The 26,508-nt window shown below is 42.2% G+C and overlaps 1 protein-coding gene across 2 annotated transcripts; it reads right to left on the reverse strand.

Annotated features, from left to right (window-relative positions):
• Window positions 1-2,227: 2,227 nt before the first annotated feature.
• On the reverse strand, window positions 2,228-11,485 carry LOC102928724 (interleukin-36 gamma). Of its 2 annotated transcripts, XM_042275202.2 has the most exons (6): window positions 11,416-11,485; window positions 11,119-11,207; window positions 7,796-7,848; window positions 7,198-7,305; window positions 6,270-6,409; window positions 2,228-3,245 (listed from the first exon to the last, which is right to left on the reverse strand). In XM_042275202.2, exons 3-6 carry the CDS (start codon window positions 7,827-7,829, stop codon window positions 3,036-3,038), a joined length of 492 nt encoding a protein of 163 aa, XP_042131136.1. In that variant the 5' UTR covers window positions 7,830-7,848; window positions 11,119-11,207; window positions 11,416-11,485; the 3' UTR covers window positions 2,228-3,035. The 2 variants fall into 2 exon arrangements, with proteins under 2 accessions (XP_042131136.1, XP_042131134.1); XM_042275200.2 differs by lacking the exons at window positions 11,119-11,207; window positions 11,416-11,485 and adding an exon at window positions 8,360-8,447.
• Window positions 11,486-26,508: the final 15,023 nt, after the last annotated feature.

The following is a 26,508-nucleotide window of genomic DNA, read 5'->3' on the forward strand; positions in this document are numbered from 1 at the left end:
TGTGTGTGTGTGTGTGTGTGTGTGTGTGTGTGTTTGTATGTGTCCATGGCACATGTGTGAAGATCAGAGGACAACTTTTGTGGGTCAGTCTTTATTTCCACTGTCCCACTGTGGGTTCCAGAGATGGAACTTGGGTCATCAGGTTTGGACAGCAACAATTTTACCCACTGTGCTCTCTTGCCATTTTAAGATAACTTGATTTCTACAGAAGCACACATATAGTCCTAACTATAATTAATCTGAATATATCTACATGGAAAATTACACTGAGAAGATCCAGGAAAGCATTAGTCAATCAGTAAACCCTAGGGAACATATTGCAATGTCTAGGAAGAGATTTTAATTTACTGGGTGTGGGGTTTCTGAAGATTTAGTACATGCCCCAGGTAATGTGGATGCTGTTTTTAGTTTGAGAAATGCTATGAAATAAGTACATTCCAATCCTTCTGTCATTACATAATCATATTTGGGTGGCCAGAGGTTTTGCATCTGGGTGAGTCATCTGCTGATACCTTGCAAGGTAAGGCCAGCCTCAAGGATGGGAGTGAGGGGGACCTGAGTTTGCCATATATTATGCAACAGTTTCTGCCAACATTGAAACATTCTCTCCTCCAGGCAAGCTCCTTAAGCAGGAAAGTAAACAACTCAAAATAGCTTCAGGAAGTCCTTGAAACTGACCAGATTCACTAGGCCCCTCCCTGCCAGAGTAAACAGTAAAAGCGGAGAGTTCCCCTTAGAGGAGCTGAGCTGCTGAGAAGCCCGAGACCAGACCACCTGTATGAAAGAGCAGAAACCAGCCGAGCCGGCTGGAAGAGGTTAGACCAACTGAGGCATCTGGAAAGGACACTCTTCAACTTGCTGGGCCACCTGCAGGCTGTGCAGGGGGGTCCAGGCTTCCCAGCTTTTGTGCATTGTCCCCCATGCTGGGGTGGGTTTTGGTCATGCAACTGTCTCTGAGTCATTTCTGCTCCTGTAAGTAACCCCTCACCCCTAACCCTGTAAGTAACCCCAATAAAACTCACTGATTTACCAAGTTGGACTTTGGTGGTATCTATACTTTGGTCTGTCCTGGGATCCCTCTCTGGGATGAGTGGATGTGTGTGTGTGTGTGTGTGTGTGTGTGTGTGTGTGTGTGTGTGTGTGTGTTGTGTCTCTCCAGGAAGTTCTGTTACGTATATCATTCCATCATGAAATAACTAAGGTAACACCATCCTATCCCAACATTATTTTGTGCCTGCCTGGTCACTTCTCAGCCTTCCACTCCCAACAACCACATTCACCTTGGCAATACTTGTGGGACAGTCCATGACCTTGACCATGGTCCAAACATACTGTGTAGTGTTTGGAAGATACTGCTGAGCCTTGTAAAGAAAGCAAATTTCACTAGGCAACTCCTAATCCCTCACTAATGTAACCCCCCCTCCCCAGCACTGATGTAACTATGGTTTTATCTTTTAAAATGGGCACCAAGAGACTTTGCAGAGATGTGAGTCCACTCTTGGTCTGGCCATTCATAAAGAACTCAAAACCTTTAATTGGCTTCATCAGCATGGTTGTCATTAACTATCTCATGTGGGTCGTTTCAGTCTTGTTCAGGGTATTTCTCTTGATTTCTTACACTGTGCTTCATAATGACTCAACTCCAGCAGACAGACATTTAAAGTCCCAGACCAAGAACGTCATTATTTACAGTTATAGTAGTCAATGTCAGTGCCGTCTGCAGCATTTCTTGTCCACTACACATGCCTTCCTGTCCTCATTCATAAAATAAGAAGGCATGAGGAAATAATGCCATTTAAAAATTTATCCATGGACTGAAGAGCATGTACAGCTCTGGCAGAGGACCTGAGTTAGTTCCCCAGTACCTGTATCAGGCAGCTCACAACCTCCTGTAATGCCCAACTCCAGGACGTTCAACAGTCTCATCTGGCCTCCACAAATACCTGCATATTCTCTCTCTCTCTCTCTCTCTCTCTCTCTCTCTCTCTCTCTCTCTCTCTCTCTCTCTCTCTCTCTCTCTCTCTCTCTCTCTCTCTCTCTCTCTCTCACACACACACACACACACACACACTTAAAAATAATCAAATAAGTTATCCAAATCCTTAAAACAGGCAAAAAGATCATCCTAGGCCACCGTGTAGCAGGCTTTCCTAGTCTCACAGTCGGTAGCTACAATTCTGCTTGACTCTGTGCTTACTCCCATGTGTTCCTGGGTGCCTGGGAGCGAGCTGCAGGGGAAAAAAGAACTGAAAAAGAGGAGGTGCCTTATAGAGACAGGACTAGGGTGGGATACTAATCCTGTTAACCACAGATGTGCATTATAATGGAAAGAATATTAAAACATTTATGGAAGTTAAAATAATAAAAGTTAGTGTTTTATTGACAAGCACTATTACTCATACACATTGTTCTCAGTATTCATCTCCACCGGGATGATTCAGGAAAGGGTTGCTCAAGCCAAGTTAACTGATCTAGCTATTTATGAATCACCAGGAAGCATTCTCACTCTTCAAGGAGCAACCGCTGTACCCCAACATAGTTTGCATAGCTCTAGTTGCTTTTTAAAAATGTTCATTCACCCAAGAACCTAAACCCTTTCCTAGTGTGTCCAGCTCCACACAGAGGTCAGTTGCTAGAGGATCAAAGCAACTGGCCGTTGCAGTGAATGTTATTGTGAAGTCTCTGCTATCCAAATGCAAGGATTTGATATTATAAGTGTGTGAAAATCTGGTATGAATTAGTCCAATGGCTTGGAAACAAGGATATCACCACTCATAGGGCATTCCAGGTTTTATACACTGTGGCACTATTTCTCAGGCATGATGCCTTGTGGGTTGGACCACTTCAGCCTCAGAGGACAGCCTTACACCGCTCCCATTCCACCTACTTTGGAGTACATATTCTGCTTTATTGCTCCTTCATCTATGAAATGAGATAATGCTGGTCCTGCTCACCTCTCAGTATAAAAACTCCACAGATCAAATAAAAATTTTAAGACAACGATTTCTAATCAACCCTCTGCCTCTATGCTGAGTTTAAGGCCCTAAAACTAAATTGAAGTTAATGTTGTGATATTTCCCCTGTTCTGACGTGAGGAAGATGGGCTGGCCATTCTTGGAGGAGGCAATGAAACTGCCAGGGAAAGCCACGGACTCAAAGGTGGATGTTGTTCCGGTCTGGGTGTGGTAGAACAGGAAGGGTTTCACGGGCTCAGGATTGTTGTACAGATCCAAAATGTTCTCCTCCTGCATGTGAGGGAGAATACTCATGAGCAAAGCCAGAAGTGCCTTCTGGTAGGAGAAGTTATTTCTACACAACCAATAAATATTCCAGAGTTCAAGGAAGCCTCTCTTAGAACAGGACATTTAAGGGCTTAGGAATTTAGTTCAGTGGTAGAGCATGCCTAGCAAGTGCAAGGCCCTGGGTTCAATTTCCACTACTGCGCCCCCCACCCCTGAAAAAAAATTAAATGAAAAAGAAAGAAAAGAAGCTGAAAGAAAAGAGAGGGGAAGAGAAGGGAGGGGAGGGAAGGAGGCGGGCAAGCAGGCAGGCTTCAAATCTCGCTGCCTATCACTATCTCTGTCCTGGTTTTTTCCTTCACTAGCAAACACCCTTTACATTTAGCATTTTTACCCACTAACCACAAACACTTGTCAGACTTGCTCACTACTGTCCTGCATTCGGCTCAGCAGAGCTTTGCTGACTCATCGAACAGTGAAGATCTGCCTTCTTAGTTCTGACTCACCACCCCCTTCCATCATCTTCACTCTCTGTTTCCAACTCCCTGAGGAAGCTGAAGTGACTGGATGAGAACATCTCCAAGCTACCCACGGACCAGGCACATCTCATCGATACCTGTGCCTCCCTACCTGAAAAGGACTAGACAATGGCTTCTCTTCACTCATTCATCTAAGGACATTCTTCTAGCCATCCTGCCTGCTCTCTTCTGCAGCATCCATTTTTGCTTTCTTTGCTCAGCCATTCTTATCTGTATATTTACTTTCATCTTAAAAAAACATAGGCATGTCACCAAATGACGAACACACCCTGAGAGAGTAATCATTGGTGATTTCACTACTGAGTCAACGTTGCAAATGTACTTACACAATCTAAGGCAGTTACAATGTCATTAGATGGAATGGCCTTAGCAGAGCACTGTTTATGGAGTCCATTGTTGGCCGAAACACTGTCATGTGTCATATCACTGTATTTGAATGACCCAACAGCTCTGCCAGCTCTGGCTTTACAGCAAACCCTTTGCAATAGCTGCCGATATTTGCTGTCTGATTTACCTCTTCAGACTCACTCCATGTAAGCGAGATTTAACCCCAACATTATCTCATTAAGATCCCCTAAAATCTATACCTTATCAATGACCAATTTCTGAGGCCCCAAGTCCAACCGAAGAGTGACTTAGCAAAGACAGGACCGAGCTCAGAATGGAATCACATTATTCTGTCCATGATCTTGTGGATGACAAACTAGTTTCAGAATCTACCCCCACCCACTCACTGCCATCCCAGAGCCATCAACTCACACCCAGCTCACCATAAAGCCTCCCAAGGCCTTCCATCCTTCCCCTGCAATGTCTGATCAACCTGAAGTCAGAGTGACCCATTCTAGACCTAAGGTGTTTGGGGTCACTCTGTTCAGAACATCCCAGGTTTCTCCTTTCACTCGGGGGGGAGTGACTAAGTCCTGGCAGAGATCTGGTCTCAGTTCACTGCTGCACATCTGTCTTCACTGGCTCACCCTCACCTGCTGACTAACTTCCCCCTCCTGTTCTCTCCTAGAATTCCTCCTACACAATGACGCTTGATACCTGCCATGTAATTTACTCCTGGGCCTGACTCCACTCCTGTTTCTGCTACTCCCAGGCTCTGCCCTGATCTGATTGGCTGATTTTTATTTTTTCTTTTCTGAACTTGTTTTGTTTTGCCTTGCTTTGTTTCCTAGGACATGTGATACTTTTTGGCATATGACAAATGTACTACTACATTTAGCATTTGCATGTCTCTCCTCCTTCTAATATTCAGGCTGTACAAAGCTCAGGGCTCTTTGCCATTCTGTTCAAAGATAGCCCATGTACTCATATGGTGCAATTAAGCTCCTGCACATTTTGCTGAGTTAAACTGGATGGACTTGAATTAAGCTAATTAAGGTGAAGTTTGTATAAACTTATATACAAATGAAATTATATTTATGTGTATGCATTTCTATGTGTGTACATATTCACAACCACTTTGAGAGCTTAGGAATTGGAATAGCAAAGAAAAGGTCAAGGAAGGGTCTTTTAGAAGGTAAGACAAGACAAAAGCATACTTACAAACTGGGCTATTGTACCAAGAAATTCTTTTAGAATGCAAGGCTAATAAATAAATAACTAAACAGTGGAAGGACAGAAAGCATGGTCATTATGTAGGATAGTATAAAATACCAAGGTGAGGCCTCTGACTGGTGACTAGGAGTTCTAAAATGACATACAGGAGAATGAGGGAGAGGACACATGTGAAGACACAATGACTGAGGATGTCTTAAAACTAAGAAAGATCACGATCCTCAACTATAAAAGGGCTAGATAAATTAATGTCTGTTACGTATCTCTTTTAATTTTACTCTGGGGGAGAAAGAGTTTATTTGGCTTATAATACCAAGCTAGTGTCCATCACTTTTGGTAAGTTAAGGCAGGACCTTGAGGCATCTGGTTACATTACATCCAAGAGCATGCCTACTTGCTTACTTGTTCATGGCTAGATATCTCCATCCATCTACAGTTCAGGACCCCCTGTCTGGGGAGTGGTACTGTCTGCAGTGGGCTTGGTCTTCCCACATCAATTGGCTTAATTAAGGTAATCTTCTACATGACATGTCTATATTTTAAAGGGGGCTAAAAATAAACATGCTTAGGAAAATAAAATTCTTTGTTAATTCTAAAATTTGATCTCTTGCCAAATAAACCATGCTAGGATACATGGGCTTTTCGTAAAGACCAGAAAAACAACCGAGAGAGTGGGGTGGGGGTGGGGTGGGGGGTGGCAACAGAGTGGGAAAAAGGACATGTGTGACCTGAAACAGAAGGGAGACTGGTGGGGAGTTAGATGTTAGGGAAAAGGAGGGAGATGGAGTGTTGAGAACCTACTGAAGCATGCTTTGCTGTAAAAAAAAAATGCCACATGTAACCTAAGGCTTTACATGCTAACTTAAAAATGAAACGTATAACAAAAGAAATGCAGGCTTTTATTTTTATGTTATTTTTCTCGGTCACTGACCTTGAGCTGCAAAGCGGGCTGTCCATCAACTTCCTCACAAAACAGGCATTTATCTGGATTCTGGATTCCTAGGTAAATGGGAATCCCTTTGCCCTGCTCAAGAGACTCTGGATACTTGCACGGGAGGACAGCGATGGTGACTATAAGGATAAGCAGATAATTTTCTTCTGAGGCTGGGAAGACAGACTGCTCTAATAGTTCTGACTGAGCAGAGCAGCAAATGCCAAGCAAGGCCAGAAGACACTTGACGAGTGTATCTTCTACTCCCCAGACCAACCAAATGGTCTTCTACCCACTCACCCGTCCATCCTGATAGGCAAGCACTGACCCAGCTATTGAGGCAGGCACAGAGCTAAGCTGATTTAGATTTTCATACCTGTGCTTTTCACACCTGGAGGCCGGAGCTCCTAGCCTAAGCCATCCCTCTGATCCTTGGAGAGCTGTGACCATTAGCAAAGTCTGCCTAATGGCATGTTGAAGCTTATCTCTCTGTGTTTTTCACTCATTTAATCCTTTTAGCATGCCTTGATGTCATATAGACATACACCTTCCCCTTCCACAAGACAGATCCTCTGGTGACTGCTTTTCCCTAGTCTGGGACAAACCTGTCCCTGACTTCTCTTTCCAGACAGGTGTAAAATTCTGCCCCTTCCAGGTGGCCCCCATGGAAATTAAGCTTGGTTTTGACACATACTTAGACATATTTGGAGGTACAAAGTATTGATTTAATATAGGTCTATGCCCTGAGGAAACCAGAGGGATTGCTATATCCTTCATCTCATATAGTTAACATTTATTTGTGGTCAAACACTCAAGAGGCTCTCTTCTAACTACTGTTAACTGTGGCCATCCTGCTGCAAATAGGGCACTGACACTTTCTTTAACAAAGTCTATGTAAGGAGTAAAGCAGTGACAGATGACCACTGACCTGGGGTGACGTTGTTGTTCTGTGGAACTGCCACAAGGCTCTGACCACGAAGGATCCACACCTGCTGGTTCAAGTCGGACACCTTCCCGGTCTGAGCACTGCTTCTTACTGTTTGAGTGAAAACAAATGATAGACATGAACATGAAGTCTCAAGAATAGGAGAAAGATGACCCAATCCAGGCCCTTTCTGTAATGAAGGCTTGCATCCAGGGGTTTGCATCCCCAAACTGGCAGCCTTCATGCAACCCATCAACCTGGACTTTCTTTGCAGTAAATCCATGGTAAGCAAAGGCTACTAAGAATAACTGTTCTAAGAGGACAAACCATCAAGACAAAGTGACAAGTAGTTCCACAGTTCCTATGTGTTGAGATCCAGCTGCTCTTGTTTGTGCTTGCTCTGTGCTTGGCCTGATGCTGAGAACCATAGCTAGAGCATTGTGGTCTCCACTCTCCGGATAGTGAAGGCCTAGTGGCATATGGGCACCTTGCTAGGTGCAAAGAGCCGTATTTGAGGGGGAGGATGAAATTCTTGGATGTCCAGAGGACATAGCTGAGGATACAAATAGCCCAGCTCTCTAGTGTCCCATCCCAACATCACCTCCAAATCTGGTGTCTCCTGGATAGTTTTCCATAGTAGGTTTGTCCTGGTACCTGAGGGAGGAGACATCAGGAAGAAAGATAAACCTCAGGAGACATTTCCAAGATTTTCCAAACCCTGGATCCCTAGGCTCTCATTCAGGACAGAACAGAAATGTGTAACCAGACATGATGCCCTAGTCAGAAGAGCTAAGCAACCTCCTAGGACCAAACTTCAAGGCTCTGGAGACGGAAGAGCAGGCAGAATTCTCCTCTACCCAGAAATCTCAGCAGCATCATCTCCCTACAAATTTCAAGGCCATAAATAACATTCAGTCTTAAACATTCCCCCAGTGCCCAAGTCATTGTACATACTTTCTCCAGAGGTCCTTCCCCTTCACTACCGTCTCTTTCTTTCTAAGGGAAGGGAGGTTTCCATGTTGGGCAGTTTGGCCAGAATCCCAGCAACTCAGAAGTAGAAGACAGAGACTCACACACAGAGCAGGGCCCAGAATCATGGCAAGATGACCTTTCCCATTCACTGAGTACAGAAAGCTCTGGAGGGTTTTATAGGTATGGGCTATACCTGGCAAGAAGAGTCTTTGTGGAAAGTCCAGGAGACCGAATCATAGCTGGGGCAGCTCCTGGGTGCAGTGATGGGTTTTGACACAGCCTAGGTCATTTATCTAGATGAGTGCAGGAGGCTCCAGCCTCTTTTGTGGGGTGTGGCAAATGTAGAAGGTGGAAGATAGCCAGTTGCTCCTGCCAGTTGCGTCTGGGAGGCTCAGGTGAAGAAATCTCAGAAACAGCATGAGCGTGACTTGTCTGAGCTCCTCTAGAAACGTGAGGAGCCCAGCCACCAGGAAACAGAGTTCATGACAAACCTTAGATTTCTCAAAAGGGAGAGACTATGGGATTTTCCCAGAGCTCAGCTGACCTGACCTATCAGTTTGGGGTTAGACTGCAAATTCAAGGAACACAAACAATAGGGTTGGCTCCTAAACCTGGACCTCCAAAATTCTGCTCTGGAATCTCAACAGGCTTCCTAGTCAATCTTCCTTACTTTCCACCTGGATCTCTTTCGGGCCTTGGAGGAATGTGCTCCAATGTTATCTTGGGAAAACGTGTAAAAATGAATTGAGAATCACTCTTAATCCAAAATCAGGTTTGGTGCCTGTCACCCCTTGAGCCCCTTCCATTATTTATCAGTCAAAATGTCTCTTCCTTGGGATGCCCATCACAAAACAGTAGTGAAAAAGTACCATCTGCCACCCAAATCCTTTAGTGCTCTGTTTCAGTCAGAACCCCATCTGAAAACAGAAACCACTCTAGGATTTTAAATGAAGAAAACCAAAGACAAGAAATTGGGCTCACCTCTACAGGAAGGTTCAGAGAGGCTAAGGAATAAAAGGAATCGTGGTGGAGATAGTAGCAATTGTAGTAATAAAAAAAAAAAAACCAGGGGCTCAAATGAAGGATCTTGGGACTGATGCCTCAGGAAGTGGGGAATCCTGCACCAAACTGATGGCCCATAAGAAGAGCATTCAGAGAGTACACCAACTGGTTGCCCAGTGCTGAATGGTCAGCCCTAAGAACATACATACAAGTAACATTATATGGACTGAACAGGTTATAGTTAGGATATATATATATATATATATATATATATATATATATATATATGCATGCAATAACAATTGTGAAAAGAGAGGCCAAGAATTTGAAGAAGAGCAGGGAGGGATAGATGGGAAGGTTTGGAGAGAAGAAAGGGAAGGGAGAAATGTTGTAATTATAATCTCCAAAAAAAACCAAAAAGAATATGCCATCTGGTGGATGCATAGATCATGGGAATGGAGGGGCAGGGTCAGCTAGCAGATGCTCAGAGGGCTTAAGAACACAACTCATTGGGAAACATTCTCATGCATTTAAAAGCCTCTGGATAGATCTTGAATTCGCCATGGCTAGAAGAAGATTGTAAAACCCTATGTAGTCTGGCGATGTGTCTCTTTAATTTTAGCCTTTTGCTCCTCTTGTTTCCAGCTGTCCACAGCTTCCTCGACTTTAGAGAATACAGCGCTTCCCCAAATTGCCATCTTTGAGTCACTGGTTTAAGCTTTGGTGTGGATTTCAAAGGACAGAGAAATTAGAGGAAATGTGAGTGTGTAAACCTGATTCTGGTGCTATAAAAATATTTCAGGCTGGGGAGAGGATGAGTAGAAAAAGAGCAAGTCAGCTGAGTGGGGATGGTGCACAACTTTAATCCCAGCACTTGAGAGGCAGAGCCAGGCAGATCTCTGTGAGTTCGAGGCCAGCCTGGTCTACAGAGTGTGATCCAGGACAGGCACCAAAACTACACAGAGAAACCCTGTCTCGAAAAACCAAAAAAAGAAAAGGAGCAAATCAGCAGTGAGGATGATCATATGGTGAGAGAGGAGGCCAAAAGGAGGGAGGAGTCGATCTGACTCTTTTATAACAACTGTTTCTCAGGTGAACTAACTGGGGTCCCACAAGAACTATGTTAATTTATGTTAACATATTATCACGTTACTATAATAAGATATTATATTAACTATGTTAATCTCCTGTGAGGTTGGGATCCCCAGTGACATAATCCCTTCTCTCTAGGCTCACCTCATATGGTCTAATTAGCTCTCAGTATGACAACACTGGGAACCAGTCTTCCAATGCATGAGTGCTTGTGGGCCATATTCAAGCCATATCTGAACCATAGCAGGAGTGATGATGATTAAGAGGAGATACAGGTTGGTCTTTGAAGAGCAGAGAACAGCCCGTAAAGAGCAGCTACTGAGGAAGTTGTCCAGAATTCTTATCTCAAAATGAAATGGATAGATATTATGAGTATACGGTCCCCTAGCTTCACTTGAGATGATTACCAATATCGACACTAGCTGTCAGGCCATGAACATGTTGCTTTAAAATGAGGCCACTTTAAGAGATGTGGCAGCCTGGGAGGGATCTGGTCATATCTCCCTGAAGCCCTGGTCCCAGTCCCTTTATAGGTACAAGTAGCAACGTCAATGGCAAGGGTCCCTCTCTCATCTCTGCTGCAGGCAAGCCCAGCTCTACTGTCCAGCACAAGACAGAAGTGCCTTAACTTACGCTAGAATGTGAGATCACAAGTCCTCTAGTTGACAAGCTGTCCTCTCTCCCCTAAAACTCAAGCCACCCCTTCCTCAGTTTCCTCTCCCCTATCTCTCTCTCTCCCTGCCTCTTTCCAGAGAACTGGTAAGCAAAGTTTACTATGGCCTTGCACTGTCCCTCCTCATTGCCCATTGCAACTGTGAGCGAAGCCAAGTTAACCTGGAACGATAACTTTACTTTTACCTAGTGCCTTCCAGTCTGTGACTCCCGGCATGCTGGCTAGATCAGCCTGGGTCACATGGTGTGGATTCTTCCCTCCCACTCTTGGAAACCTAAAAGACAGAGACATTCCCTTTGTGTTATGGAATTAAAGCGTTGGTCTGCTTCTCCTTTCAGGGCCTCCTCATGGCTGCCTATGGCAATAGTGCTGTGAAGAAGATCCCCCTCAGGACCCATGTAAGGCTGTCTTTCCAAATGCAGCTCTTCCTTAGACTGAAGTCTCACTTTCCCACTTCGAACCCTGATGATGTAACTCCTCACCTGAAGAGTGGCTCCTCTCAGCTTCCTTTCGATGAGCCCTTATAACATCCTTGATTACTTTTAACAGCTGAAAAGTAGAGCAGAACTTTGCTGTTAAAATAATCCAGTTGCCAGTGCTTCCTATTAATGTTTTAGCATCATAGAGAATCGTGACAACAGTGGACACTAAGTGTGATTTGAGCTGAATACAAGGCTAAATGACTTAGATATGGAAATAATTTCAAGGTAATTATTAGTCTAGATCCTAATTTTCATGCTCTAAGATGCTACTATTTTTTTTATTTTTGGTGGAGAGAGGGGGAGTTAGAGAGGGTGGTAATTAGTCCTACAGATTCATTCACTTAACAGTTCTATGACCTTATTAGATTAAGGAAAGGTCAAAGGAAACTGGGTAGCATGAGAGAACTTCAGTATCATGAGAGTCTCTAGAACCACTTCACAGGTACCCGTTACATAATCTGTATTCATGTAATCAGGTAGATAATCAAAACTAAAACATCAGGAATCATTGGACAACAAAGGCCATTGACTCTCCCACAATACTTACCAACTATTCAGAAATGCTAGTGTAGCACTAGACTAGAGTCTCAAAATCAAGTACAGAATTCTCCACTGACACACTTACCAGAGGACCAAATCCAGTGTTGCTTATAATCTGTCAAGGGTGATTTACAAACATGGCTAGCATTCTGGGCAGGGGATGTCACTGGAAAGGAACTGGCATGTCGTCCTGATAAGGTATCAGGGGTATACCATGAATCACAGAGACCACCGTGGGTTCACTTATACTCTAATAGACTTGAGGAAGTGCCAAGGAAATTTCTGGGGCAACCTCTGGTGTAGCCTCTGTAGATAGAATAATAGGATGCACATGTTAAAGGCTTCTGCTCTGTCGAGCAGCCCAGCCCTGTGGTCTGAGACCTGCCTTCACCATATTCTTCTGAAGCTGGTCTCTATGAAACCCACATTCTATGATGTGAGCCAACCTGCTGTTTAACTTCATCCCTCCCTTGGATGAAAGCAAAGGGAAAATTTACAAAAGTAACCCGTAAACTATGCAACAAAATGGCAGAAATAAGCAGAAGCATTAAAAGACTTCTTGGAAAAGAATGGAACCATGTAGGACCACCATGAAGATGTTTCTCATAATTTACAGCAGCTGTGGGTCATTGTGCAATTCCGTGCAAGTGGAAAGCTAAAACATCAAAAGGCACTGATTTGAGCAGAACACACAACACCAGTTAAAAATGGTTAAGTGTCTAACATTTAAAGTTTCTGGATAAAGAGCCAATGGCAGAAAATTCTTAGTCATTACCCAATAACCTACATCCTACAAACTGCAAAAGAAAAGCTGAGACATTAGGTGCCATCAAAATGTTCAAATCTGGGAGAAAATGTGGACCAAAGACACCAGGAAAGAAAATAAAAAAGATAAGCTACCCAGGAAAAATTATTTGTAACTCACTGAAAAAAGAAACAATTCATGTTGGTGGGAGTACAAACTTGTACAGCCACTTTGGCAATCAATATGGTGGTTTCTCAGAAAACTGGGAATCAATCTACCTCAAGACCCAGCTATACCACTCTTGGGCATATTCCCAAGGAATGTTCAATCATATCACAAGGACACATGCTCAACTATGTTCACAGCAGCATTATTCATAATAGCCAGAACCTGGAAACCACCTAGATGCCCCTCAACTGAAGAATGGATTAAGAAAATGTGGCACATATACACAATGAAGTACTACTCAGCAGTAAAAAACAATGACATCATGAAATTCGCAGGCAAATGGTTGGAACTAGAAAATATCATCCTGAGTGAGGTAACCCAAACTCGGAAGGACCAACATGGTTTGTACTCACTCATAAGTGGATACTAGATGTAAAGCAAAGGATAACCAGACTACAACCCACAGCTCCAGAGAAGATAGCTAACAAGGAAGACCCAAAGAGGGATGCATGGATCACCCTGGAAAGGAGAAATAGATGAGATCTCCATGAGTAAACTGGGATGAAGTGGGGGAGGAAAGGAGGGTAGCGGATGGGGGATGAAAACTAAGGGAATGGGATGGTCGAGCTGGGACAGGGATGGAGTGGGAGAGTAAGGAAAGAAATACCATGATAGAGGGAGATATCATGGGAATAGGGAGAAACAGGGTGCTAGAGAAGTTCCCAGGAATCCACAAGGATGACCTCGCCTTAGACTATTAGCAATAGTGGAGAAGGTGCCTGAACTGGCTTACCCTAGTAATCAGATTGGTGAATACCTTAATTGTCATCATAGAGCCTTCATCTAGTAACTGATGGAGGCAGATGCAGAGATCCTCAGCCAAGCACCAGGCTAAGCTCCAGGAGTCCAGTCGAAGAGAGAGAAGAGAGATTCTATGAGCAAGGGGCATCAAGATCATGATAGGGAAAACGTACAGAGACAACCAAACCAAACTAGTGGGAACTCGTGAACTGTGGATCAATAGCTGTGGACCCTCCATGGGACTGGACTAGGCCCTCTGCATAGGTGAGACAGTTGTTTAGCCTGACCTGCTTAAGGGGCACCCTGGTAGGGAGATCAGAATCAATCTTTGGTGCATGAGCTGGCTTTTGGAGCCCATTACCTATGGTGGGACACCTTATATAGCTTTGGAGGGGCTTGGATCTGCCTCAACTGAATTTATCAGGCTTTGCTGACTCCCCATGGGAGGCCTTGCCTTGAAGGAAATAGGAATGGGAAGGTGGATTGAGGGGGAAGGCTAGGGGGCAGGAGAAGGGAGGAGAGGGGGATCTGTGGTTGGTATGTAAAATGAATAGAATATTTCTTAATAATTAAAAAAAGAAGTAATTCATACCCATAGTTTTTAGTTACTACCTACTAACTGATAGGAAAAGACAGATTTAAAAACATTTTGTCTCATATGAAATATAAATATTCAATAAATATAAGTAATTATAATTACCTGCAATAATATTCAATAAATATAAGTAATTATAATTACCTATGATAGTTATTAGCAATGTGCAAATCAAAGCAATAAATGATGTTCCCTTTCCACCTACCAGGAAGTCACTAATTAAAAAGACAATACACAATGGTGTGAGGAAACAGATTCTGCCTCTCTCCATGCATAATGTGTGAATCAGCATAAGCATTTTTGGGAAACAAACTACAGAAGGTATTAAAATTTTAATGTGTGTGCCCTTGACTTGGTAATTCTGCTTGCAAGAACTTATCATTTTGGTGACATCCAGCTCCAGCAGCTGAAAAGCCACATTGAAGAACCTGACATCATCAATACATTTTTTGTTTTGTTTTTTTGAGACACATTTTTAAACTTTAGTGAAAAACTGGAGCTTGCCTCTACAGCACATTTCAAAACAGGTTCCATGTTTGAAATGACTACTAGAAATTTCTGACCCAACACTTTTAGCAATGATCTTTCCTTCTACATTCTTGGCTGCCACCATCAATAAAAAAGGTTCATACAAGGAACACAGCAGTGGTGTTGATCATCTTTTAGGTACTTATAAGAACTCTCCTTGCTCATATTTTTCATGGAAAAATTCTGTAATACACTTTCCACTATTGAAGCCATATCACCAGTACACAGGCCCCCACAAGGCTTCAATGTTTTATTGGTATCCAAGTGTTGCCTGTACTGGTTAGTTTTTGTCAACTTAAAACAAATGAGTTAGCTGGGAAGAGGGAACCACAGCTGAGGAATTGTCTCCATCAGATTGGCCTGTGGGCAAGGCTGGAGGGACATTTTCTTTTGCTTAATGATTGATGAGGAAAGGCTCAGCCCACTGGGTGCTCTGCCACTCCTGGGTGGGTAGTCCTGGGTTGTATAAGAACGTGAACTGAACAAGCCATGGGAAGGAATCTAGTAAAGCGTCATTCCTCCATGGTCTCTGCTTCAGTTCCTGCCCCCATCTCCTAACAGAAGGCATGGATGGTGCAAGAGCTGGTTTTCTGCATAGACAAGTAGTATAGAAAAGTGTTGCTAGAGAGCTTCTCTCCAGGTTCCCCAAGCCCCGCAGTCCCACAATCCATGTATAAAATAATTACTCAGACGCTTATATTACTTACAAACTGTATGGCCGTGGCAGGCTTCTTGCTAACTGTTCTTTTATCTTAAATTAACCTATTTTTATAAATCTATACCTTGCCACGAGGCTGGTGGCTTACCGGCGTCTTTACATGCTGCTTGTCCTGGCGGTGGCTGCAGTGTCTCTCCTCCTTCTTCCTGTTTCCCCAATTCTCCTCTCTCTTTGTCCTGCCTATACTTCCTGCCTGGTCACTGGCCATCAGTGTTTTATTTATATAGAGTGATATCCACAGCAAAAAAGATGAAAACTAAGCTGCTCACATGTGTTCATTTAAAAAGTGGCACCGAGGCTAACAGGAATTTTAGGGTTGAAACAGCCAAGTCAGGATGAGAAACAAAGAGCTCCCAGCTGTGCATAAGACAACCAAACTGATAGGTAAGAGGAAAGGTGGAGCTCTTCACCAGGGTCAGCAGGCCCAGTGGCCTCTGGCTTCTAATTCAGCTAATCGTAACAGAGTAAGTAAAGATGGGTTCTAAGGAAATCTTTGCCTATTCTGGAAAAGAAGCCTCAGACTACCTTGGAGAAAGGCATTAACTAAGAACCCCTACAACTACTTCTTGGTAGCTGTGAGAACAAGGGGGAGTATAATTACTGAGACACCTGCAAGATCAGAAGGAACAATCCCAGCAAATGACTCACAAAGTCAGGTACAGACAAAGGTCAGGGGGTCTAGGCACTCTTGCAGTGCTTGGTCATCTCCAGGTGGGTCAGTTGAACATACACAGAGTGTGTGCATCCTCCATTGGCTCAACCCATCACAGTCCAGAGCACTAGTCAATGTGACAGCAATTGACTCAGCCGTTGTCTAGTTTCTGCCATAGCCAAAACCCCTAGACAAGGAAGTTCAAAGCTTTTTATTTTATTTTATTTTTTTCTGTTGGGTACCTACCCTCCTAACACTTGGGTGTTGCCTTTTTCCTTATTCTTAGTTTTCCTTGATATCTCTTAATAAAGTTTGCTTCTGCTTTGCCTGCTCACAGGAGAACCTGTGTCTTTATCTATCATTGGCATGAACAAATGAACTCTGGGGCCACTGTCCCAGATCAGTCTTTGGTGACTGAGTGTCTGGCACCCTAGGTCCTTGGGTTAAGCACAGCAGCGGAGCCAAGAGCTGTCCTGTTATGCTAAACAAACAAACCCAAACCCCAAACCTGCAGTAGTTCTATTGATGCTGTCAATATTTTTTTCATGTAAATAACATATTTGGGATAAAGAATAAAGTAATGAATGGGGTAGTCTAATAGAAACTGAGGTATTCTGTGATATAGTCCCAATTGGTGATTTTTAATTTTTTTCTTGTTTCACCTGAAAGTAAACAATGGTTGCCTTGGGAATCTGAGACTTTCTAGCTTTAATCAAAAGTTATGCATGATTGTGACCGTAAAATAAGTATCTGTAATACAGTAAAACCTGTTTACAGGCAAAACTCATAGAAAACTTTATGGCTTCAGAGAATTAACTCTTTACTTTTGTTATTTTTGTTTTTTTTTGAGACAGGCTTTCACTGTGTAGCTCTGGTTGTCCTGGAACTCACTCTGTAGACCAAGCTGGCCTTGAACTCACAGAGATCCACCTGCCTCTGCCTCCCACTGAGACTAAAAGCATAGACCACCACGCCCGGCAGAGAATTAATTTTAAACAGTTGTTATCTTTAAAAATATTTTACTACAAGTCCCACAAAATAGTTGATAGACCCAAAATTTGTTAACAAATTAACTTTATTCCATGATATTGCCAAGATATTAGAAAAACAAGGACTTAGGCCTAGCTTAGCGGCAGAGAGCTTGGCTAGAGTGGGCCACCACACCTAGATTTCTCAATTCTTATCCCAAAGTATTACCCAGGTACTGAATTGCATTACTGAATGGGCTCTCTTGTCTTACTACTGATTTTAAAGATAATTGACACATAGGTTAAAGAAACACTCTCCCACTATTCCTAATTTGTAAAGTTTTTTTTTTTAAGTTGGAAATAAATGTGGAAAGCTATTAAATGCCTTTTTGTGTCAAGTGAGATAACATTATAATTTTAACTATATTAATGTAACAATTTTCCTAATGAACGTTTTTGTGTTTGTAGGATAAACCTTAATACAGGTAGATTTGAAGAGCTATTGGCATTTTGTTCATTTATTTGCAGTTTTTAGAACTTTTCATTAGCAAACAAAGACGGTGTGATACCACGTTGCCTACTAACATCATCATCATTCTTTTCCGGTTCTAAAGTAAAAAAATACACCATCCTCATGAATCTGAATAACTTTTCATTTTCTGCCTAGAATAACTTGGATACAACAGGAATTAATTGTTCCTCAAAAGTTTGGTAGGATCAATCTATAACATTAGCCTTATCCAGGGCTGTTGGGGAAAAGAGATCCTGACTGTCCTTCCATTTGTCTGCCTTGTTGACTGGCCTCTTGTGTTCAGGACATCTGACGTCTGGAGTAGTTTCTGTGTGGCTCCTGGTTTCTAACATCTCTGTTGTTTCTGTGGTATTGTTACTGCCCTAGTCTAAAACAAGATATGTTGACAAAGTAGTTCTTGCTAATGACACTTACCGTTCCTCCACTCAGGGCTGACACTGGCATGGGCCCAACAAGAGTTGGCTCAGTGACATTTTAAACAACAAACGACAGGTGTTAAAAATCCCTCATTTGCTTAAAAAAGTAATGGTACTGTGGCTGAGCCAAGACAGGTTTCTTCTCACTGATTAGACTGCAAGTGTAGCTAAAGGGTATATTAGCTGCTGTCTAGCACACCAAGACTTGTTCAAAACACTAGAAAGAGCAAAATAACCAAAAAGTGAAATGAAAATGGAGAAAAACCAAAGAAAGTTTAAAAATAACAAACATTACTCTTTTTAGCTTTGTGTAATACCTAAATGAAATGAATAATTTTCTATGGAAGGATAATGTATCAAACTGTATCAGACTCTTTGTGGGGTTTATTTTGTTGTTTGTTTGTTTTTTAGAGATGGAGTTTCTCTTAGTAGCTCTGGCTGTCTTGGAACTTACTTTGTAGACCAGGCTGGCCTTGAATCAGAGATCCACCTGCCTCTGCCTCCTGAGTGATGGAATTAAAGGTATACCCCACCAAGCCTGACTGATCTTTGTGAGTTTCAACAAAACATGATTCACCTGCAGAGGTGTGGGAAATGCTGCACACTTCAGAACGTCTCTTAGTCATTATGAAAGGAGTTTAGGTGCTGTGTTGGGAGGGCAAGATGAGTCATGCATCTCCTTGAGGGATGGAGCGAAGGCTTACTCCGAGTGTGTCACCTACTCCACATCATTGTGATCTCACTGCATTACATCCCAACATTCCACTTCAGGAGAAACAAGGATAGACAGGCCAGAAACAAGAGACCCATCCTTCAGTTCTGGTTCTGCTGTTCCATGACATAAAATGCTCTAGAAATTGCTGTCTTTTTCTGTGACTTGGTTTAAATAGGATTTGCTCATCTCTAATTACATAAACCTCCAATTGTCAATTGACTCCAAAATGCAGAGACTCAACTCTCAGTAAGGTTGCTTTGGTTTTAATGGTTTATCAACAGAGATAAAGGGTCATGATGGGAATTGCTGTCTGCATGATTGGAGAGGTAGTGCAGTTGGTAAAGTGTTGTGCAAGCCTGTGGACCTGAGTTCCTATCCATAGCATCCACTTTAAAAAAATCTAGGCAGTTACCCTCTATGAGGAAGGGATGGGGATGGGATAGGGATAGGTGGGGGGGGGGGGGAGCGGAGGAAAAGAGGAGGGAGGGGGAAAAGGGGTTGGTATGTAAAAGGAAAGAAAAAATTTTAAAATAAAAATTATAATAAATAAATAAACAAACAACAATCTAGGCAGTGTGGTACACATCTGTAACCCTAGAATTCATGGGACAAAGATAGGATCTCTGGAGCTTTCTGATCAACTAGTCTACTGATTGGTGAGCTCTGGGTTCAGTGAGAGACCCTGTCTCAAAAAAATAAGGTTGAAAAGTGATGAAGAAAGACACTTAAAGACTTATGACTTCCCTCTGCACACAAAGAACATATATGTCCAATGAACTTGAAAAGAATATGAATAAATGCCATAATGGAGAAGGCAAAACCACAAACATTTAAATGAAATAAAGAAAAAAAGTATAACACATGAAAAATAATTTAATAAAGAAAAAGAATTTCATAAGAAAAGCCAAACTGAAATAAACTTGAAGTGGAAAATTTATTCAGGCAAATAAAAAGCTCAATGGAAAACCTCACCAATAGAATGGATCAAGTAGAAGAAAACACATTGCTTTCTATGTTGCAGTTGTGTAGCTTAGTGTTCTTGTGGGACTCATACCAGTGGGGGTGGGGTATCTCTGGATATTTTGCCTGCTCTTGGGACCCTTCTCCTCTTACTGGGTTGCCTCATCCAGCCTCGATATGAGGGTTTGTGCCTAGTCTTACTTCATCTTGTTCGGCCATGTTCAGTTGATATCCTTGGGAGGCCTGCTCTTTTCTGAAGGGAAACAGAAGAGAAGTGGATCTGGGGGAGAGGGGAGGTGTGTGTATGTGAGAAATGGAGACAGGGGAAACTGCTGTCAGGATATAATATATGAGAGAATAATAAATAAAAATAAAAACAAAACAAAAACAAAGCAATAAATTAAAAATAATATATTGCTTTAAGAGCAACAACAAATGTTTCAAGAAAGTAACTGAAGAAACAATCCATTCACAACAGCATAAAAATAATATCTTGGAATAAATCTAACCAAGGAAGTTAAAGACTTGACAACAAAAACGTAAATACACTGAAGAAATTGAAGAAGATACCAAAAGATGGACAGACCTCCATGTTCATGGGTATTATTAATATTGTGGAAATTGACATCCTATCAAAAAGCATCTGCATTAAAATTCCAATGCAATTCTTCACAGAAATTAAAAAAAATATTGAATTCCACGTGGAAAGTCAAAAGACTCAGAATAGCAAAAATAAGCTCAAACAATAAAATAATGCTGGAGGTGTCACTGCCCCTGATTTCAAGTTATATTACAAAGCTGTAGTAATAAAACCATCATTAAAAAAAAAACCCAGATGTGTTGATCAATGGACTAGAATTAAGGACACAGATATAAGTCCAATCACAGCAATTCAATTTTTGATAAAAAAGGTAAAAAATAGGCTGGGTGGAGGTGGTGCATGCCTTTAATCCCAGCACTCGGGAGGCAGAGCCAGGCAGATCTCTATGAGTTCAAGGCCAGCGTGGGCTACCAAGTGAGTTCCAGGAAAGGTGCAAAGCTACACAGAGAAACCCTGTCTGAAAAACCAAAAAAAAAAAAAAAAAAAAAAAAAAAAAAAAAAAAAAAAGGTACCTATTATAGAAAAAAAGAGAATCATCAACAAATGGCTGCAGTCAAACTAGATATCTACTTGTGTAGAAGAGTGAAACTTCATCCTTATCTCACCCTGCATAAAACTCAACTCCAAATGGATCAGGGTCTTCAACATGAGATCAGATACCCTGAATCTGACAGAGAAGAAAGCAGGGACTGTGTTTGAACTAATTGGCACAGGAATGGACTTTCTGAACAGTACCTGATAGCACAGACATTAAGGCCATATGATAAATATGACCTCATGAAACCAAGAAGTTTCTCAACAGCAAAAGACTTGATCGTTCAACTACCAAATAGCGAAAAATTTTTACCAGCTATACATCTGACAGAGGGTTAGTATCTAGAATATACAAAGAATTTGAAAAGCAAACATCAAGTAAACAAACAACTCAATTAAAAAGTGGGGAATGGGCCGGGCGGTGGTGGCGCACGCCTTTAATCCCAGCACTCGGGAGGCAGAGGCAGGCGGATCTCTGTGAGTTCGAGGCCAGCCTGGGCTACCAAGTGAGTCCCAGGAAAGGCGCAAAGCTACACAGAGAAACCCTGTCTCGAAAAATCAAAAAAAAAAAAAAAAAAAAAAGTGGGGAATGGAACTAGACCAGCGATTCTCAAACTGTGGGTTGTGTCCTCTTGGGGGATGAATGACCCTTTCACAGGGATCTCCTAAGACCATCAGAAAACACAGATATTTACATCAGATTAATAACAGTAACAAAATTACAGTTATAAAGTAGCAACGAAAATAATTTTGTGATTGGGGGTTACCACAACATGAAAAGCTATATTAAAGGGTTGCAGCATTAGGAAGGTTGAGACCACTAAACTAGACAGAGAGTTCTCAAAAAATTAAAATAAAAATGGTGGAGAAACACTATTGTAAAATATTCAACATCCTTAGCCACCATGGAAATGCAAATCAAAACTGCTTGGAGATTTTACCTTATCCCACTCAGAAGAGCAAAGATTTAAAAAAAAAATGAAAGAAAGAAAACAAATCCTGGTGAGGATGTGGGGAAAAGGGAAACACTTGTTCACTAGTAGTGGTCATGAAAACTGGTACAGCCACTGTGAAAATCATTGTGGAGATTTCTCCAAAGTCTAGAAATATATCTACCATATTATTCAGTGATACTACTCTTGGGCATAAACATAAAGGACCTTATATCTTACTCTAGGGATACCTGCTTACCCATGTTCATGGCTGCCTTGTTCACAATAGCTAAAAAGTGGAAACCACCTAGCTGTCCACAACAGATGAATGGATAATGAAAATGTAGTGCATTTACACAATGGAAGATTGTTCAGCTGTTAAAGAAAATGAAATATGAAAATTTCAGGGGAATGGAAATAGTCATTTTAATGGATGTAACCCAGACCCAGGAAGATAAGCTTCACATGTTATTGAGCCATATATGGATACTCGCTTTGAGTTTAGATATGCGTGATTAATTGGAATACCCATGGAACCCACGGAACTACCAAGGAGTCATTGGGGAGGATCTTTAAAGAGAGGGTTGGAGAGGCTGGTTCAGAGGTTAAGAGCATTGACTGCTCTTCCAGAGGTCCGGAGTTCAATTCCCAGCACCCACATGGTAGCTCACAGCCATCTATAATGAGATCTGGTGCCCTCTTCTGGCATGCAAGGATACATGGAAGCAGAATGTTGTATACAAGATGCAGGTGTTGTAAATAAAGCCGAATGGGGGAATAATGGAACAAGAAGGATTAAGTGGGATTGGGGATGTGAGTGCAGGGTGGAGAAGGAAAAGGGAGAAAGATAACTATCAATAAACACACTTTTTAAAAGCTGTGTTAGAACCTACTACTGTAGAAGCTCCCTAAAATATATTCAAATACACATGTGAAAAGAGTTTAAATGAAGTTACTCTGTAATGGGGGAAAATGCCCCTCCTAGACATCATAGGCTAACAATAATTCCAGTACCAGGAATGGGTTACCAATTTTGGAGTTGCTGATCAGTGAGATATTGACACTGCTCTTGGTTACTATGGTGATTTGAATGAGAAATGTCCCCTATAGGTTCAAGTATTTGAACACTGGGTCCCCAGGAAGTGAAGACTCAGGAGTCCAGCTTAGAGAGTATCAATTATCCTCTTTTCCTTTAAGATCCTTACACCAAATTGCTGGTCATTCAGCATTAAACACTGCCAAGATCTGATTGTTTGTAACTCACCAAAATCTGTTCTGTAAGTTAATTCTCAATATAATAGTATTATCAGTAGTGCCTTTGGGAGCTAATTGGGTGAATGGGATTAGTGTCCTGATAAAAGGGCTTGAAGACACAGCAATCTTCCATTTGCAAACAATCTGTCACATGAAGCAGAGAGTAAGCACTCACCAGACACTGACTCTGATGGACTTCCCAGCCTCTAGAATTATGGGAAATTTCTATTAGGTATACATTATCCAGCTACGGCATTTTTTTTTTTTTTATAACAGTAAACTGACTAAGACAAACACCCAGAGTAATCAACTCACATGACAGATACTCAAAGTTTATGATTTGAGCCACTGCATCTTTGTCAGGCATGGTCAAAACACATTGTGAAACAGGGAAGTGTGGGTCAGGGGAAAGTGCACTCAGCTCAGGCATTTTCCTGATCCAATTTACAAATGACAGTCAACTGGAAAGTCAAAGTTATCACTAGGAACTGGAAACATTGTAGGCGTTCCAGCCCATTGTATTCAGATACCCAACCTAAGAAACTACTGCCACAAGGTGGTGCCTAACTACAGCAAGGGAGAAGATGAATGTGTTTCACACACATAGGAAAGACAGACAGACAGACACAGAGAGACAAAGTCAGAGACAGACAGACAGAGAGGCAGAGAGACAGAGAGAAGGGAAGGGAAGGGAAGGGAAGGGAAGGGAAGGGAAGGGAAGGGAAGGGAAGGGAAGGGAAGGGAAGGGAAGAGGAGAGGAGAGAGAGAGAGCACTACTCACAGGCTAAATGGAGACATTCCCTAGGTCTTTTTTATTAACGTCTAAGAAAACACTCTGCATTTTTTAATTGTTTCTGTTCATATATGTGCATTAGTATGCTAGCACTTTTTTCTTTTACTTTTATTGATTCTTTGTAGATTTCACATAGCGCATTCTGATCCCACTTATCTTCCTGTCCCCTCAAATCTACTCTTTGCCCTTGCAACCTCCCCCACGAAAAAAACAAATTTAAAAGAAAAACAGAACAACAACAACAACAACAACAACAACAACAACAACAAAGCAAAACAAAGAACTAAAACAAAAATAAAAACAAAAGAAAGAAAAAGAAAAGAATCTTGTTGTGGGGGCTGTAGTAGCTCAGTGAGTCACACAGTTACCCCTTAGTCCATACATCTTTACTTGTAAGCATTCATTGCTGAGTCATTGGTCTGGCTCAAGGCCCCTGGTTTCTTCTACACCACCAATAATGGGCTCTCACTGGGGCTCCTCTTGTATTTTCTGTTGTCCTGTGTCATGCAGATCCTGTTTTGTTTTGTTTTTTTTTTTTGGATTTATAGGTTCTTCCCCTTCACATGCTCCAGCAGTTCATAGATGAGGTGGATGTTGGGGTGGGCCAACTTATAGCCCTGGTTCAGCCTAGGTAGTAGCTGAATTGGTCAGTCCACCAGCTTTCCCTCAGGGTCACTACCCATTGGTGCTCTCCAGCATTGACTCGGCATGCTCACCAAATGCAGCCTACAGCAAGGGGAAGGGCCAGTTCTCCTGCTCTTAGGTTCTCAGATCTGGGTCCTCCTCACTCACATCACTGGGGACAGCTCTACTATTTTGCCCTGGGGAGGTGCAGGGTCTTCTCTCCCAATTGCTGTAGGGGACTTTTTGGAGTGGGTCAGCTCTCTTGCTCTCACGGCCTCAGGGCTGGCTCACTTGCATTGCCAACAACAGGGTCAGCTCTAGTGTGCTTCCCAGAAGGGAAGCAGAAGCTGCTTTCTCCACTCCCTGCATTTTGTGCAAAGTGTGTTTGAGACCTAACTTATTACCTAATGCAGGATTCTACTATGGTAAAACCATAAAGCCTACAAAAGAAAGGATGGATACAGATAAAGGAAAGAGAATGCCAAAGGCTAATATTTTAATCAGGATTTCTCAATGTAGACACTTGACCTTTGGGGCTAAATAATCCTTTGTTATGAGGACTGGCCTGATTTTTATCAGTATCTCTGGCCTCCATCCACTAGTTGCCAGCAGCAGCACTAAGGAATCGTGGTTGCCAAATGTCTCCAGGTCAAGAAAATCATTTTGGTTGAGGAACAAAGCTTTATAAACGAGAGAGTGAGACAGAATCAGAAAGGAATCAAAATGATCAGCTAGAAGAGGGTGAAACCAGGGCAACATGGATTGCAGAGCAAAGTGAGACAATCATCCTAGAGGTTGCTCTTTCAGATGAGTCTTAGGAGAGTACCAGAGTACCAGAGGTACGTGGGTATATATCCGGCTTTCCCAGTTTATGCCTTTTGTACAGATAGGAATATTATTATTTTCGTTCCTTAGAGGTGTTCCAGCTTGGATCATTTATCAAATAACGTGTGTGGTAGATCAAATGAGAGAAGAAAGCCACACCAAAGATACAAGAGGAAGCTAGGGACAAACTTGGCAAGACTGGTTTAAGTGCAGTGATGAACACAAAAGTCACTTTGGGGTGGATCTGGGTAGTGAGCTTAAAGGGACTAAGAGAGATCACAGAAAGCATCTTCAGCACTTGAGGAGTTTTCTGAGCTTAAGAGCAGTGTGGAGGAGAGATGGAGGAGAAAGAGGATGTGAGTGTGCAGGTGGATCTGACCCACAAGTCAGGTCAGAAAATTGTGAGGATGTAGGGTAATACGTGGACCTGATGGGGCCTTTCTTGAGCAGACGAGAGAGGGCGGGATACCTGCACAGTGCAAAGAATAAGCTTAGGTGAGAGCATGGGCAACTTACCCTGAGCAAAAAAAGGAAAGACTGGGAGTGGGGACGCTGTAATGGACAGCAGGTACACATGTGGGATTTATCTTCTGGTTGCTTATGTGCTTATGTGAAACAGAAAAATGAGGTCATAGCTGAAAGTGAGGAGGAGGTGTTGGAGTTTAGAGGAGAGAGAAGAAGCATGAAATAGCCACCAAGGAATCCAGAAGACCAAAGAAAAACAGTGTGTGATGGCCGCAGAAGTATAGTGACACATCAAAGCCCGTCTATGCATATGTATGCATATATAATTTTTCAGTCTTCATCAGGGCTCAGCTTAGCCAGGGCTGTATTTTTGCTACATATGGACAATGAAGTAAAGAGACTAGAAAAGGAAGAGGTGCTGAGAATGACAGTGATGCAAGGCAATGAGTGTGGTGATGGGTCTTGGAAATTAAGCTGGACAAGAAAGGAACTGAGAACCTGAATAGTGTAACGAATGATCAAAGGGTAAAAGATTAAATCAATTTTGGAGTTTGTGGATCAAAGAACATTCTAACTTAAGAGATTAAAAGTGAAGGATCTGAAATGTGAGGACACAGAGGCTGAATTCTGAAACCTATGAAGGGCTGGAGTCACCTGACAGGAAGTGGCTAAGCTGGGCAGAACCTTACAAAGCCATTGCAAGAAAGGAAGTAAAAGACCCGAAAAG

The sequence above is a fragment of the Peromyscus maniculatus genome, chromosome 4, assembly GCF_049852395.1.
Source record: "Peromyscus maniculatus bairdii isolate BWxNUB_F1_BW_parent chromosome 4, HU_Pman_BW_mat_3.1, whole genome shotgun sequence".
NCBI classification, from domain to species: domain Eukaryota; kingdom Metazoa; phylum Chordata; class Mammalia; order Rodentia; family Cricetidae; genus Peromyscus; species Peromyscus maniculatus.

Excerpts from the sequence above, each read along its gene's own strand:
- LOC102928724 (XM_042275200.2), bottom strand. The coding sequence starts at position 8,403 with ATGATTCGGTCTCCTGGACTTTCCACAAAGACTCTTCTTGCCAG. Across the intron at positions 7,306-7,795 it reads AGGAGACACCAGATTTGGAG|TAAGAAGCAGTGCTCAGACC; the intron begins GTGATGTTGGGA and ends TCACTCAAACAG. Across the intron at positions 6,410-7,197 it reads GAACAACAACGTCACCCCAG|TCACCATCGCTGTCCTCCCG; the intron begins GTCAGTGGTCAT and ends TTATCCTTATAG.